Source organism: Lepus europaeus, chromosome 14 (genome assembly GCF_033115175.1).
Source record: "Lepus europaeus isolate LE1 chromosome 14, mLepTim1.pri, whole genome shotgun sequence".
Classification (NCBI taxonomy): domain Eukaryota; kingdom Metazoa; phylum Chordata; class Mammalia; order Lagomorpha; family Leporidae; genus Lepus; species Lepus europaeus.
In genome coordinates, this window is record NC_084840.1 from 55,129,032 (window position 1) to 55,143,209 (window position 14,178).

The window sequence follows — 14,178 nt, forward strand, 5'->3', positions numbered from 1 at the left end:
AATGCAGTTATAAAATCTGTGAATAGGCTAGGTAGCAGAGGGTTCAGTATGCATGTTGAGGAGCCTACTCCATTAATAGAAAATTTTTGATCATTCCCAAAGGAGATTTAGGAAGCAACACAGCATGGACTTTGGGGGCAACCTGTGTGATTTAAATCTTGGCTCTGTTATTAGCTTGTGACCTTGGTGCCAGTTTTGCCTTGGTTTTATAATCTGTAAAACAGTGATAATAACAATAATTACTGCATGTTTCACAGAGCTGTTGGGAAAACTAAATGAGATAACAGGTAATCTGCTTAGAACAGCAAAGTAAGGACTTTCTGCAAGTGTTAGTCACCATTGTTCATTAAATAAAAGAGATGGGGAAGCTTCCTCAACAAATATGCAATGGAAACAAAATTTCACGCAGAATTAATGATGTGTGCAGAGAAAAAGCTTTTTCAAACATATTAAACATGCTGTTTTACTTTAATGTCATTCATATATGAGTAGAGGCCACTAATTAATAAAGTATCATCTTTATTTAGCACCCTTCAAATAGTTTTGTTTCCATTACTATATGTGGGCAGATATAGTTAAACTGAATCTTAAAAGAAAAAACTACCTCCATAAACCAATATATATTCTTGAACAATCAAAATGACAGTTTTTCTTAGTTGGGAAAAAATGTGCGTCCACTTAATTTGGAAAATGTGATCACCACCTGACCAACTATCAAAACACAATGCAGGTTTCTACAGTTGTTCACCTTATAGGTAGAGAGTTTGAAACACAGTCCATTCAGTGATTTACTTAAAATGAGCAAGAGAATTCACAGTGAGGCGAATTCTCACCCCCCATATTCTCTCCCAAATCTGTTTTGGTTCTTTTTTTTCCCCTAAGTTATTGCAACACCATTCATTCATTTACCCAAGCCAGCAACCCCAGAAGTCCTTTGATTCTTCTTCATCCATTCCCACAGCCAACAAAGATTCACTTCCTCAAAGTTATTATCTCCTCCTCACCTCTCCTTCCACAGTGCACCGCATTGGTTCTGTTCATATCACAGCACTTGTATGTCTCCACTAGGTTTTCCAGCAGTCAGACTTAGTCCTACCCATATTCCTTTCTCCTCATTGCAGCTAGAGGGAACTTTCCTTAAGGAAAATATGCAAAATCAAAGTAAAATTCTCTAGAACTGTCAAAGAAGTGAACAAAAACAGTACAATGACCCCTCAGAGCCCTTGGAATACACTCCAGAGTCCTCACATGGCATGCGAGGGTCTTCCTGGGAGAATTTCTCATCTTTCACTTCTCTCTAGAAATACCTGCTCCTACTATTTTGAGTTACAAGAACCAAAATAGCATAATCTCTGTCTCACATAAGCTGTTCCTGGAGTAGGATTGGCAGCTCCTTCCTCCATATGCCGCCCCCCCTGTTTTTTCAACCCTGTTGAAATGTATTTACTCTTTAAGACTCTTTCAGGTTGGTTCCTGCTTCCCACAGAAAAGTCTTTTCCTGAATTAGGTACTTCTCTTCTCACTGATAGTTTCTATTTCTACCCCCTTCTCTGTGTGCTGCTTGAATGCAGGGACCATGTCATATTAACAAGTCACTTAACAGATAGGAATTAATAGATCTGGTTCATGATCCAGGAAATACCTTAAAATTGTCTAAGCAATTACCATGTTTAGTGTATAAACTCCTTTGGACAGCCTACAAGAGCTATTCAATGACGCCATCTAGTGGCAAACATCGGAACACGACTGTTCTCTGGCGTCATTACAGTAATAGACTCATTATATATTTAAGCTCCAGAATGTTATCTGCTCTTGTGCCTTCTGCCTACTTTCTACTTATTCAAGCAGTTTTTCTCCAAGATATTCAACTATTCAATAATGAGAGTAATACATTATGCATTATTGTTTTATTAAACCCATTCACATTTTCATTCAATACACAGAAACACCTATTGCACCCATAATAAGACAGTATGTTGGTACTATTATCACTATTTTACTGTTGAGAAAATTGAGTTTCAGAGAAGTTAACTAATTTTCCCGGAGTTATATTGTAATTATGTAAAGAAACTGGAACTGAATTGAGGACTTTGACTTTAAACATATTCTTCTATTGTAGAATTTGTCACACTGTCCCCAAATTATTTATCATTCTGTTTATAATTTATCTTTCTTCCCCATTGCCTACTACAGCATCTGGCATGCTGTGGGTGTATGATATACATTGTAACTAAATGCACAATCTTCAACTTATGTCACTAAGAACTACCATTGTCCCCTGGTGTTGAAGGGGCAGTGGTACCAGGACCCCAGTTTCTATTAACTTTACTTTTCATTTTTAACAAAACATTCTGACAGATTGTATGCAAATATAAATTGTAACGGTACCTCTATCCATCTGCTATTTTTTAATGCTTAGGGTCTTTCTTTTTAGGGAATTAAAGATTTCTATTTCTTAATACATTTTTATTGCAGAATAAGATGAACACTTTTATTATATATATTAGCTTGAGATAAAACTTTTAGGAGAAAAGTGGAATGGAGATAAGTTTCAATTATTGGTAATCTTTTTATACATATGCATGCAATGAATCATTAGATTTATTATAAGAGTAAGGTTTTAAAATGTTGATACTTACATAACTCTTTTAGACCTAAGATAAACAATTTAGGTGTCATCCTTTAAATACATGAGCACTTAAAGGAATGTAAAAAATAACTCTATTTAAGAAAATGCTGGAAAAATATTCAAAGCTCCCTGTTGTGGACCACAGGCAACCACAGAAAACAGAATTAGCTTTGCAGCAGGCCTGGTAGTGACTGCCCGTCCTGCCTCTCTGGAATTTAAGGCACTGCTTATATATATCTCAGAGGAAGAGAAAGAGAGAGGAGAGAGAGAGGGAGAAAGATCTCCCTTCTGCTGGTTCATTCCCCAAATACCTACAATAGCAGGAGGTAGTGAATGCCAGGAGCATGGAACTCACACAGGGTCTCCCACGTGGGTGGCAGTAACCTAACCACTTGAGCCATCACCCACTGCTTCCCAGGGTACACATTAGCAGGAAGCTGAAATTGGAAGCAGAGCTGGGGTTCAAGCCCAGGCATTCCAGTATGAGACACTGGTGTCCCAAACAGCATCCTAACCACTGTGCCACATTCCTGGCCCCCAGAATGCATTCTTGCATTTGAGGAGTCTTATTTTGACTTTGTAGAAGTTTCTCTTCCAGCCAGAAATGCATACCCCAATCCTTTCTTTTTCTGTAACATTGGTTCCATATTTTATGACCCAATTTTAATGCTATTTCCTATTGAAGCCATCTCCCTTCACAACCGCCCAGGGTATTTTTATGGTTTATTATGACATCATAACTTAATGCATTCTTATGCATCATACAGGAATATGGCCCTCCGATGATGCCTATGAGTCAGTTCTGACTTTAACAGAATAGTCTTGTTAGCTCCTAGATGATAGGAACCACGTGTCTTTAGTTTCTCCGACAAGACTTACTCAGCACAGTGGTAGGCACTTTACACATAACCTAATGGACCTGCAATGTGCAGGGAAAAGCAGCGCAAGCACTCTACCCCAGTAGAATTTGTGGGGAAGTAAAAGTCGCCCTCTAGTGGCAGTAGGTAGTGCAAAGGCAAAATTAGGGGTTTTGGAGTTCATCCCTAGTTCATAAAAGTTGTCTCCACTATGCTACTGGTTCCTGAGTCTTCTGAGCCACAGACCTCCTTTCCTAAAAGCAGAGGTGCCCTCTACAGAGTGATTTTCCCGGGGATTCATGTATGATTGGTGCCAGTTTGCAGCAGCCATGTTTCCCTTTGCTTTCCGTAGTGCTAACGAGAAAAGATATACCACGTGGAATAATTATGCTGAATATAAGATGTATGTGTGAAGTAGTTGTAAGACAGCCCATTTAGTCCCATCCTGTTAACATGAGTTCTTAGCATGTGTTCTGGCAATCAACAGAATACAGCAAATGGTTTCGATTCCAGACTAAAATTCACTGGAAAAGACCGCACTGATGGGGGTGGGGGTGAATGCTACATATTTTGCAAAGCTAGAGCACTTGGTAGATCACCCTCAAAGACCAAATCGGCCAACTAGAGCCAGCATTCAGTTCCATGCCCATGTTGTCATGGAGGACGTGAAGAAAACAAGGTTTGCCGTCCCCCAATTTGTACTAATCTGTTGTAGTACTGAATATTGGTGAGAGAAATCAGTCACTTGAAATTTATTATGCTTGCTGAGTCACAAGCATGGTCAAAAATTATATTAATACATTTAAAAACCTCTGATTTAAATAATCAGAAGGGAATTTGCTAACCTTGTGTACACTGGCTTATCACAAAGCTGAGGGTTTTTATCCCCCAGTTGCAAGTCATCAGCCTGTACTTGGCATCTCCTCCCCATTTCTGCACTGTTTCCTACGTAGCACTTCACTAATTTACTTAAATTTTTAAAAAGATTTACTTGTTTGAAAGGCAGAGTGAGAGAGAGAGAGAGAGAGAGAGAGAGAGAGAGAGGAAGAAAGAGAGGGCTTACATCTGCTGGTTCACTTCCCAAATGGCTGCAACAGCCAGGGCCGTGGCTGGACCAGGCTGAAACCAGGAACCAGAAGCTTCATCCAGGTCTCCTACATGGGTGCAGGGGCCCAAGGGCTTGGGCCACTTTCTGCAGCTTTTCCAGGTGCATTAGCAGGGAATTGGATTGGAAGAGGAATAGCTGGAGCACAAACTGTTGCCCATATCGGGTGCCAGTGGCACAGATGACAGCTTAACCCATATCTCTCTTGGGGTGGGTGGATAAAACACTGCTTGAGATGCCTACATCCCATATTGGAGTGTCTGGGTCCTTTAAATACTGACTCTAACAGGTAGCAAGTGACAGCTCAAGTACTTGGCTCTCTGTCACCCTCATGGGAGACCCAGATGGAGTTCCCAACTCCTGGCTTCTCCTGCCCGTTTCTAGCTGTTGTGGACATTTAGTGAGTGAACCAGCAGATTGGAGCTCTTTCACTCTGCCTTTCAAATACATGAAATAAATAAATAAAAATTTAAAAAATTATCTCTCTTATCCATTGGGCTTTAAGCTCCAATAGGCACTTGTTTTCATTCATCTCTTGATATTTATTGCCTAGCACATGATTGAAAGATGGTAGGTGAGCAAAGAGCAGTTAATGACTAAATGAATTAATGAATGACCGTGAATGTATGCTCATAACTCTTTTTATATCAGTTTATTGCTTTTACCATAAGAATTCCTTCAACTCTAAGGTACATTGAGATTTTCTAACTCAAAACAGTGCAATTATTTGCACTAACTTTTCTTGCCTGTAAAGAACTAAATCATATTCAATGTAAGTTAACTATATGTTCAGATCAAATCATATTTTCACATTTAAAGGCAATTACAAAATTAAAATGCTATTATGTTTAATAATGACAATTGTGGCCAGCGCCATGGCTCAATAGGCTAATCCTCCACCTGCGGAGCCAGCACCCCAGGTTCTAGTCCTGGTCGGGGCGCTGGATTCTGTCCCGGTTGCCCCTCTTCTAGGCCAGCTCTCTGCTATGGCCCGGGAGTGCAGTGGAGGATGGCCCAGGTCCTTGGGCCTTGCACCCCATGGGAGACCAGGAGAAGCACCTGGCTCCTGCCTTCAGATCAGCGTGGTGCGCCAGCCGCAGCGTGCTGGCCGCGGCGGCCATTGGAGGGTGAACCAACGGTAAAGGAAGACCTTTCTCTCTGTCTCTCTCTCTCACTGTCCACTCTGCCTGTCGAAAAAAAAAAAAAATTGTAACTAAATAAAACCAACAATGTTTCATTGCAGTCAATTTATGATGGCACTATCTTTAGGTTTTTAGGTTTCTTTCTAGGAATATAAGCAGTTAAGGAAAAGATAATACCACTTATTAAATAAAAATTTTAAAATACAGATAGATTTCAGAAGACAGAAATCTGACTTGGTAGTTTTCTTATCCTTGTTAAGTATTTATTAGAATTTGAAGTTAAGTCCATTTTTTCCATTATATCACTCATTTCCCAAGTGTTTTCTTCTACTGTATTCCAAAATTCAGTCTCCTGAGTATTTATTGGAAGCCACTTGTGTCAGACCTAGGAATAATACTCGCTCAAAACCTATCATGGTATAAATGAACATTGACTATGTTCTGTCCGTGCTTTCCGAATCCAGGGTCTCTTCATTTTTTCACACTTCTATAATCCAGCATCACAGAATTTTATAACATAAAGAGATTTTCAATTTTGGGAAAAGCATAACAGACTGAAGTCTAAAGAGCCTATCATTTCTTGCAGCATAGAGCTACTTAGTGGGAGCTAGAACTTGCCCCCAGGCCTCCCTACTTCCTGGGAGACCAGTCTTATTTTTATTCTGTTTTGAAGCCACTTTTCCTCCAAACTCTTTCCATCTACACATTAAACAAATATTTATGCTGATGTGTTCTAGGTAGCTCACAATTCCATTTTCTTCCCCATATTTGTTCATTTATATACCTTGTAGTTTCTAATCTTGGTAAATGTGATCACCCTCCACTCACTAGACAGGTTAAAAATTTCTAAGTTTTAATAGTTTGTTTATTAAATAACTTGTTTAAATAATGGATGTATTCTATTGATATTAGTTGTTAAATGACTCTAGCATCCAGAATTCATTGTTCATTCCTTTAATGTTACCCTTGTTGAGGCCCCATCATATCTTGCTGGACTAGTGCAATAAATAGTCCTCGGGCTGCTTTCCATGTGTTTCAAATTCTGTATTGTTGTGAGAATGACTGACCTTCAAAACAGAAATGAGCAGAAGGAAGAAAATTTAACTGTCACTTTTATTTTTTTCTTTTCCTATGAGTTTACTATTTTTAGCTTCAAAATGTAACTGTTTTTAATATTCTTTGATTCATTTCATATGTAAACATTTTTTAATATACTTTTTAAAATTTTCCCCCAGAAACCTTTTATTTAAGGAATACAAACAATATATTTAATAATTACGACTTTAGGAACATGGTAAACATTTTTATATAAATACATATATACTATTTTTCTTGAGAAAAGAGATATTAATGTCACAAAGCAAGAGATTCATGATAATGGTCATAGCTTGGGAAAGAAGGATATATTGTCATGTACAAGGTATGCTTCAGTGAAGCAGTACTTATGATTATATACCAAATGGTATGACATACTCAGAATTTTTTTCTTAACTTTTTTTTAAATTTTAGATCAGTTTTTAACAGATTCAGTATGGTTTGTAGATACAGTTCTAAGAACATATGATATTTACTTCCTTCCTCCCTCCCCCTTTCTCCTTTCCACCTTCCTTTCTTTTCCCTTTCTTCTTTTAGTTTTTGAGATAACATATTTTAAATTTATATTAGAATAAAAAAGGTTTAATACATCACCAAATAAGAAGTTTGGCAAATAAAAAGCAAAAAGACTCTGGTTTAATGGGAATATAGACAATAGCTGTAAACAATAATTGAATAGAAAAATGACCATTTCACCCATACAAACTCAATTTTAAAGTAATCGAAGATCATTAAAACTATAGTAGTATAACCTTCTTAACCATTGGTTTGAACTGTCACTTTTGTGATTACAAAAGTTCAGGGGAGTATCAGATTTAAAAAGATCTATTTCCCAAAGGAAAATGTTAATCAAATAAACAAAATATCACCTTAGCTAGAAATTAAAAGCCTTTCTCCATGTGGCTAAGTTTCTCCCTAGATTTCGCTCTACATTTCTCCCTCCATCTTCTCTGAGCTCCAGCATCTCCAAATTGTGTCATCATTTGTATGCCCTTTGGTGTCCTTTTATGCCTCCATCCTCTGGTGCGTAATTATTCATTCTTCTGGAATGAATTCCTCTTGCTGTGTACACAAATGTTCCTTTTTTAATGACTACAGTGCATTGTGCTGCTGTTGCAGCATTTGCCCAATTTATTGTAGATTGCATAGTTGTGTATGCATCTGCATACCTTTCCAATATCCAGAGTTATATCTCTTAGTCACCATGGAGCCTCCAAGATTGGCATGGTGTCTGGCACATGATAGGTAATCAGTTGGTGCTTGTTGAGTGAATAAATCATTCCCTTGGAAGCAACAGGGAAATGCACAAATAATATTACTCAAGTCAATTTGTTGCAAAATAGAGGTGTAAAAGAAGGCTATGGGAGCACAGAAGAACATATTCCCCCTCCCAGAGCCTGCCTTGCCGCAGTCCCTTCATGGAGATAGCTTATAGGTTGAAACCTGCTAGCAGGCATGAAAAGGCAACTCTGCATAATTTCAGCATGACTTTGGTCACTTCTACCTTGTGGAACCCACTTTGAACTTATCTCTTTATTGCTAAATCAGAAACAGCTGAGAGAAGGCAAACTGAAAGATACACTTCTAATGACTTTCTCTGACTTGCTCTGGAGTTTGTTTTTTGACAAAAAACTGCAGTATTGGGGCAGGGCTGATTGTAAGACTTTAATTTTTGTCCTACTAAAATTGGCATGCCGTTTCCTACTATATTTTTTCTTTGGATAAATATGTTTCCAACCCAATTTTCTGGGGCCCATGGGGCACTGCTAGTCCTAGGTGTTTGGGCTTTTAGAGCTCTCCATCTGGCTCAGATACGCTGTAAGGCATTTCCTGTGGCAAACTGATCACCTCTCTGTTTTACCCCTGCATCATGCTATGCTTTTCCAATTTCTCTTCTTGCAGGGATTGTTTCCATTACCACCCTAACTGTGCTGGCCTATGAACGTTATATTCGTGTGGTCCATGCAAGAGTGATCAATTTTTCCTGGGCCTGGAGGGCCATTACCTACATCTGGCTCTACTCACTGGCGTGGGCTGGAGCACCTCTCCTTGGCTGGAACAGGTACATCCTGGACATACACGGATTAGGCTGCACCGTGGACTGGAAATCCAAGAATGCCAACGACTCCTCCTTTGTGCTCTTCTTATTTCTTGGCTGCCTGGTGGTGCCGGTGGGTGTCATAGCCCATTGTTATGGCCATATTCTGTATTCAGTTCGAATGGTGAGTTGAAGACTACAAAGGCCTCTCCCCTAGAGAAATGTTGTGTGGGCAAGAATCAAAGTCTTTCTGTATAATTAGTAGTTTCACAGGGCTGAAGTAGCTTTAGGGGACTTCCTACAGTCCTTTTTTTTGGTAGAATTTTGCATTGAGTCACTCTGAAAAGATCAATGGGAGAAGTCTCTCCTACTTCCTTTTCAGTATAAGTCTCCACTATGAGTCACTCTCCCAAAGATCAGTGAGGACTAACATTTACTCTCTTTACATCATTCTCTAAACCAAAAGAAGGAAGGAAAGGGATTCTGTACAGAAAAAGCAACAACAGCATAAAAGTCCCTACATTATCCAGCACTCTATGAATTCCAGAACTCTAAAGAAGGGAATTCCACACTTCCCATAATGTTATTGATTTAAAGCTCTCATGAACCCACTGCTGGAGAATGGCACAGGTGTTTTGTCTGGCAGCCACTTGAGAATCATAAAGGAAAAGAATTGAGCACAGAAATGTCTTGTGTTGGGCACCAACTAGAAGGACATTTGGACCAACAAAGAGTGGGGGGACGTTCCATACCGCAGCTTCTAACTTGGGCTGTGCTTCCTTGTTCACTCACTGCCGCCTCTCTTGCTTTACCGGTCCTCTGCTTTCATCAGAACTCTCCAGTCTTGCTCACTTTCTGTTTTCAAACAAAACGTTGCCATATGCATCACTTTAAATCATGACTCATTTTCCTCAACTTGTCTCTATTTTCCTTATATAAATTCATTTTATTAAAAGAAATCACTGAATCAATCCAATAATCTGTTTTCTCCATGCCTATAGTCAAGCTGCAAAGAGGAACTGGAAGAAAATCCATACCTGTCCATACTCAGTTGTTCCCTCAGCCCTGGAAAGCAATCTTTGTATCCTTACATGGTCCATGGTCTCCACACCATGCTGTTACAAATCCTGACTTTAATCTCTTATCCAACTAGCCATCCAAAATAATCATGTTTCTTATTTATTGTATACAATAAAGCCAATAGCACAAACATCCTCATCTCCCAGCCTCCCTTTATACAAATATGTATGTCCACACTGATCCTCTCTCCTCAGTTTCAGGGTGAGAGGCACTGTAACCCAGTACCAAACTGATCCTATATTCTGATTGTTCCCTCAGCCTACTGTCTGCCCCCAGGAAACTCAAATGTAATACATTTCTCTTTTACAATACCTTCAAACTCTTCCTCACTACTGGCTCTTTTCCTTTGGTCTATAAATGTGATAACTTAAATACCAATTCTAGGCTCATTTTTGCTGTCACTTTATTTCTACTCATCATTGTTAACTAAAAGGATCATGGGTAACTTCTGGTGCCACATTGTCACTCAGTATGCATTCACTTAACCAATAGTTACTGAGCATCTAAAACATATTGATTACTTACTGTTAGGAGTGAATGTTTGTGTCTCTCCCAAGTTCATGTGTTTATGTCTAATCCCCAATTTGATAGTATTTGGAGAATGGGACCTTTAGAAAGTAGTTATGGTTAGGTGAGTAGATGAAGTCCTGAGAGTGGGGCTCTGGTCTGATGTGTTAATGTCAGCAGAACCTCTCCCTCTCCCTCTCCCTCTCCCTCTCCCTCTCCCTCTCCCTCTCCCTCTCCCTCTTCCTCTCCCTCTCCCTCTCCCCCTGATCCCGCTCCCACTTCTGCTCCTTTTCACTCTCTCCCAAGTGTGTACAAAGAAGAAGTCACATGAGCACACAGTGAAATAGTGGCCAAAAGACGAGGTCTCAGAAAAAAACCGCCAGCACCTTGATGTTGGACTATCCAGCTTCTGGACCTGAGAAATAAATTTCTATTATAAAGAATTTTTATTTAATGAATTCATCTAATATTTATTCCTCAACCCATTGCAAATTGTGCCTCCTTCCACTTCCTCTACTACACTCTCACTGAAATAGCTCTCATTTAAGGTCGTTAATGATCTGCCAGAAGTTAAACCCAGTGGATGCTTTTCTATTTCTGTATATTTTCTGAATCTATGACCATGGAGTCTGTTGACAGCTTCCACTGCTTTGTGATGTTGTCCTCCCGTTGCCTCTTGAACCCCACCCTCTGCTGTCTTTATTGCTTACTCAGGCCCCATCTTCTCACATCCCTTTCAAACACATTTCTTCCTTGGACCTGTCCAGTTTTCTATGCTTAGCTCTTGTTCATGCTGTGTACACACTGTCCTTGGGTGATTTTGTATGCTGCCAGAATTTTTCCTTCTAACAAGAACTTGCTGAGTTTTAAATATCTTTTTGCAATTCAAGTCTTTTTTCTGACCTCTATCAGGTGTTCACAGTTAACTGCCTGTTAAACACCTTCACTTGGGTGACCCACAGTCTCCTCAAGTTTACATACGTGAAGATTAATTTGTCACCTTTTCCCAAAAATTTGATACTTTTCCATTTCTTTTCTTATTGAATGGTTATCATACCTAGCAAACTACACCAAATATTAGGGAGTAGCCTTTGACTATTCTTCATCTGTGTCTGCCACCAAACCCAACTAATAAATGCCAGTTTTTATCTATTTCACTTAAATATTACTCCATATATCCATGTTTTTCCCACTCCAGCTTCTATAAACTCAACTCAAAAAGACCTTAGTTCTCCTTCCTTCATATCTTGCTTTTTTTCTAATCCATTCTCTGCATATAACCAACAGAGTAATTGTTCTCAAATACTACCTTCAGGAGTTCCATTGACTTTATAAAGGAAAATAAAACCAAGTCCTGTATGGTGTACCCTGTCTACCTTGCCATCTTGCTTATGCCCAGCTTCACTATTTCTTGTCCTTGAATCGTTCATGTGTTTTTGTTTCTTTGCACTAGCACATGTTCATTCTTTAGAATATTCTGTTTCTCCTCCTTACTTGGCAAATTCCTCCTCACACTAGAAGGCTGAGATCAAGATTTTTCTCACTCTGACCCAATCTCCGAACTGGCTAACTGCTGTGTATACTCCCATGCCCATCCTGGTAACCTCCCCCATGGCAGGTGTCACTTATTGAATCAGTCTGTGTGCCTATCAACTTCAACAAATAACAAATTCCTTAAGAGAAGAGAATAAGTGTTATTTATTTTTTCACCTATAATGGGAACAAGACCCTCATACAATAGATACCATCACACTTTTAGGATAAATTACAAGCAGAGGACATAAAAAGAGGAATACAGGCGACTGCTGAAAATGTGAAGAAGCTTGACTTCAGAATGTACAGTTGCCTCAACAGCGAACTCTATTTCCTGATTCAGCAAGGGGTGACTCATAATAGCAACGGAGACTTAGCTCTTCTCTTGGGAATGAGGACTCACAGTGAAATCTTTGAAAAATGACAGTTGCCTACATCAATAAGCACTAAGCATCAACCATTTATTTAGGCAGAGAACACTTGTAGCAGGAATTCTGGAGAATTTATCTCAAGGGGTTCATTTTTTAGGACAAATTTGTGCATGTACTCTGCTCTTGCTTCATCTGTAGCAATTTTCAAAAATATCCTCAAATAATTGAATAAAAGGAGTGAGACATGAAGTAGAGATCTTTACTTAGAAAATATTTAATGAGTAGAATGAAGGAATAGAGACTGAAGAAACTAAGAAGTAAGAAATAGATAAATGAAAAACATCATGGAATTTTCACATGTGTAAACCCAGATAGTGTGAAATATTGGTCAATAACTTTTCCTTGTACCAAAGAGGAAATGGGGAAGTATAGACCAATGTCTGCTTAGATTACCTTCTCCAGCATGCATGGAATTCCCAGATGATAAATAAGCACTCTGACTTGATAAATGGTGAGAGATGTTGAGAACTGACTTGCTCAGGAAAATAACACAATAAAACTATTGAGACCCAGGTAGCAGAGGCTTAAGGCAGTGGATGGAATGGAAGACAAATGACTAGATGTAGTTACTAATTGGGACTTGGAAGAGTTTCAAGCTATCAAAAATCATGATTCCAAATATCCTATAGTATTATAAAATTACATATGTATATAATAATTATGTTAGTTTCAAATATAGTTCAAATATAAATAAATATTTAACCTTGAAAGCAACCTCACAAAGTCCTATATGTGGAACTGGAACCAAGGTTATGTTTATTCTAATAGGTTATTCATTTTAACTACACTCATCTTTACTCTGAGAGAAGGTGATTAATTGACTTACTTAGTATCACACTGGCAGCAAAAGTGGGACAAGAACTCAGATCTAATTCCAAACATAGAGCTGTTTTATCTTTTAAGAAAAGATTTATATATTTATTTGAAAGCCAAAATGACAAAGAGCAAAGGAGGGAAGGGGGGCGGGGAGAATCTTCCATCTGTTGGTTCACTCCCAAAATGACTGCAACAGGCAAGGCTGAGCCGGGCTGAAACCAAGAGCCAGGAACTCTTTCTGGGTCTCCCACAAGAGTAGCAGGGGCCCAGGCACTTGGGCTACTTTCTGCTTTCTCCAGTGTATTAGCAGGGAGCTGGCTGGGAAGTGGGGCAGCTGGGAACTGGTGCTCCAATTTAGGATGCTGACATTGTAGCTGGTGCCTTAATCAGCTGTGCTACAACACTGGCTCCCCAAATCTAGAGCTTTTACCAAAACCCCACAACCTTCCTAAATACTCTTCAGGAGGAGCCTCCCCTCAAAGCATTATGTTCTGAAAAGAGGATAATATCCTATCACATTAAACAGAGTAATTTATTTTAAAACAGAGTTACACATGTGGATAACATACTAGAAATTTAACATGTACTCTTCCTCTACACACATTATTGTCTCTGTTCTAAAAGAAATCAAACACTTTAATTTTCTGTTTCCTTTATTCTTTGTCAGTCTGAACTCATAATTTTATTGGGAATATAGCTTCTGAAATATAATCTTAGATGATATCAACTGTTTAGGAATATCAGTTCAAATCTATTGTAAAATGCTATACCACATGTTATAGGTGATTTCTTTGGAAAATTTTTCCCTAGTTTTTATGATAATGCCAAAACTAAAAGGCATGCTTAGAGTGCATTAAAATGCAATATGTTTCCCACTTAAAAAGTTTCAAGGCCAAGTATCAACTGCGTGGACCATACCTTTTAAAAAAGCAATGTAGGGGCCGG

General features: G+C 38.8%; 1 protein-coding gene across 2 annotated transcripts in view; it reads left to right on the plus strand.

Moving 5' to 3' along the window:
• The window catches only part of OPN3 (opsin 3), a 42,655-nt gene that overhangs the window by 24,394 nt on the left and 4,083 nt on the right, over nt 1–14,178 (plus strand). Inside the window, exon 2 of one of the 2 annotated variants that reach the window (XM_062210661.1) lies at nt 8,731–9,050. In XM_062210661.1, coding sequence (XP_062066645.1) covers nt 8,731–9,050 — 320 coding nt within the window. The remainder of the gene's footprint in view (nt 1–8,730; nt 9,051–14,178) is intronic. The other variant, XM_062210662.1, reaches the window with a different exon arrangement.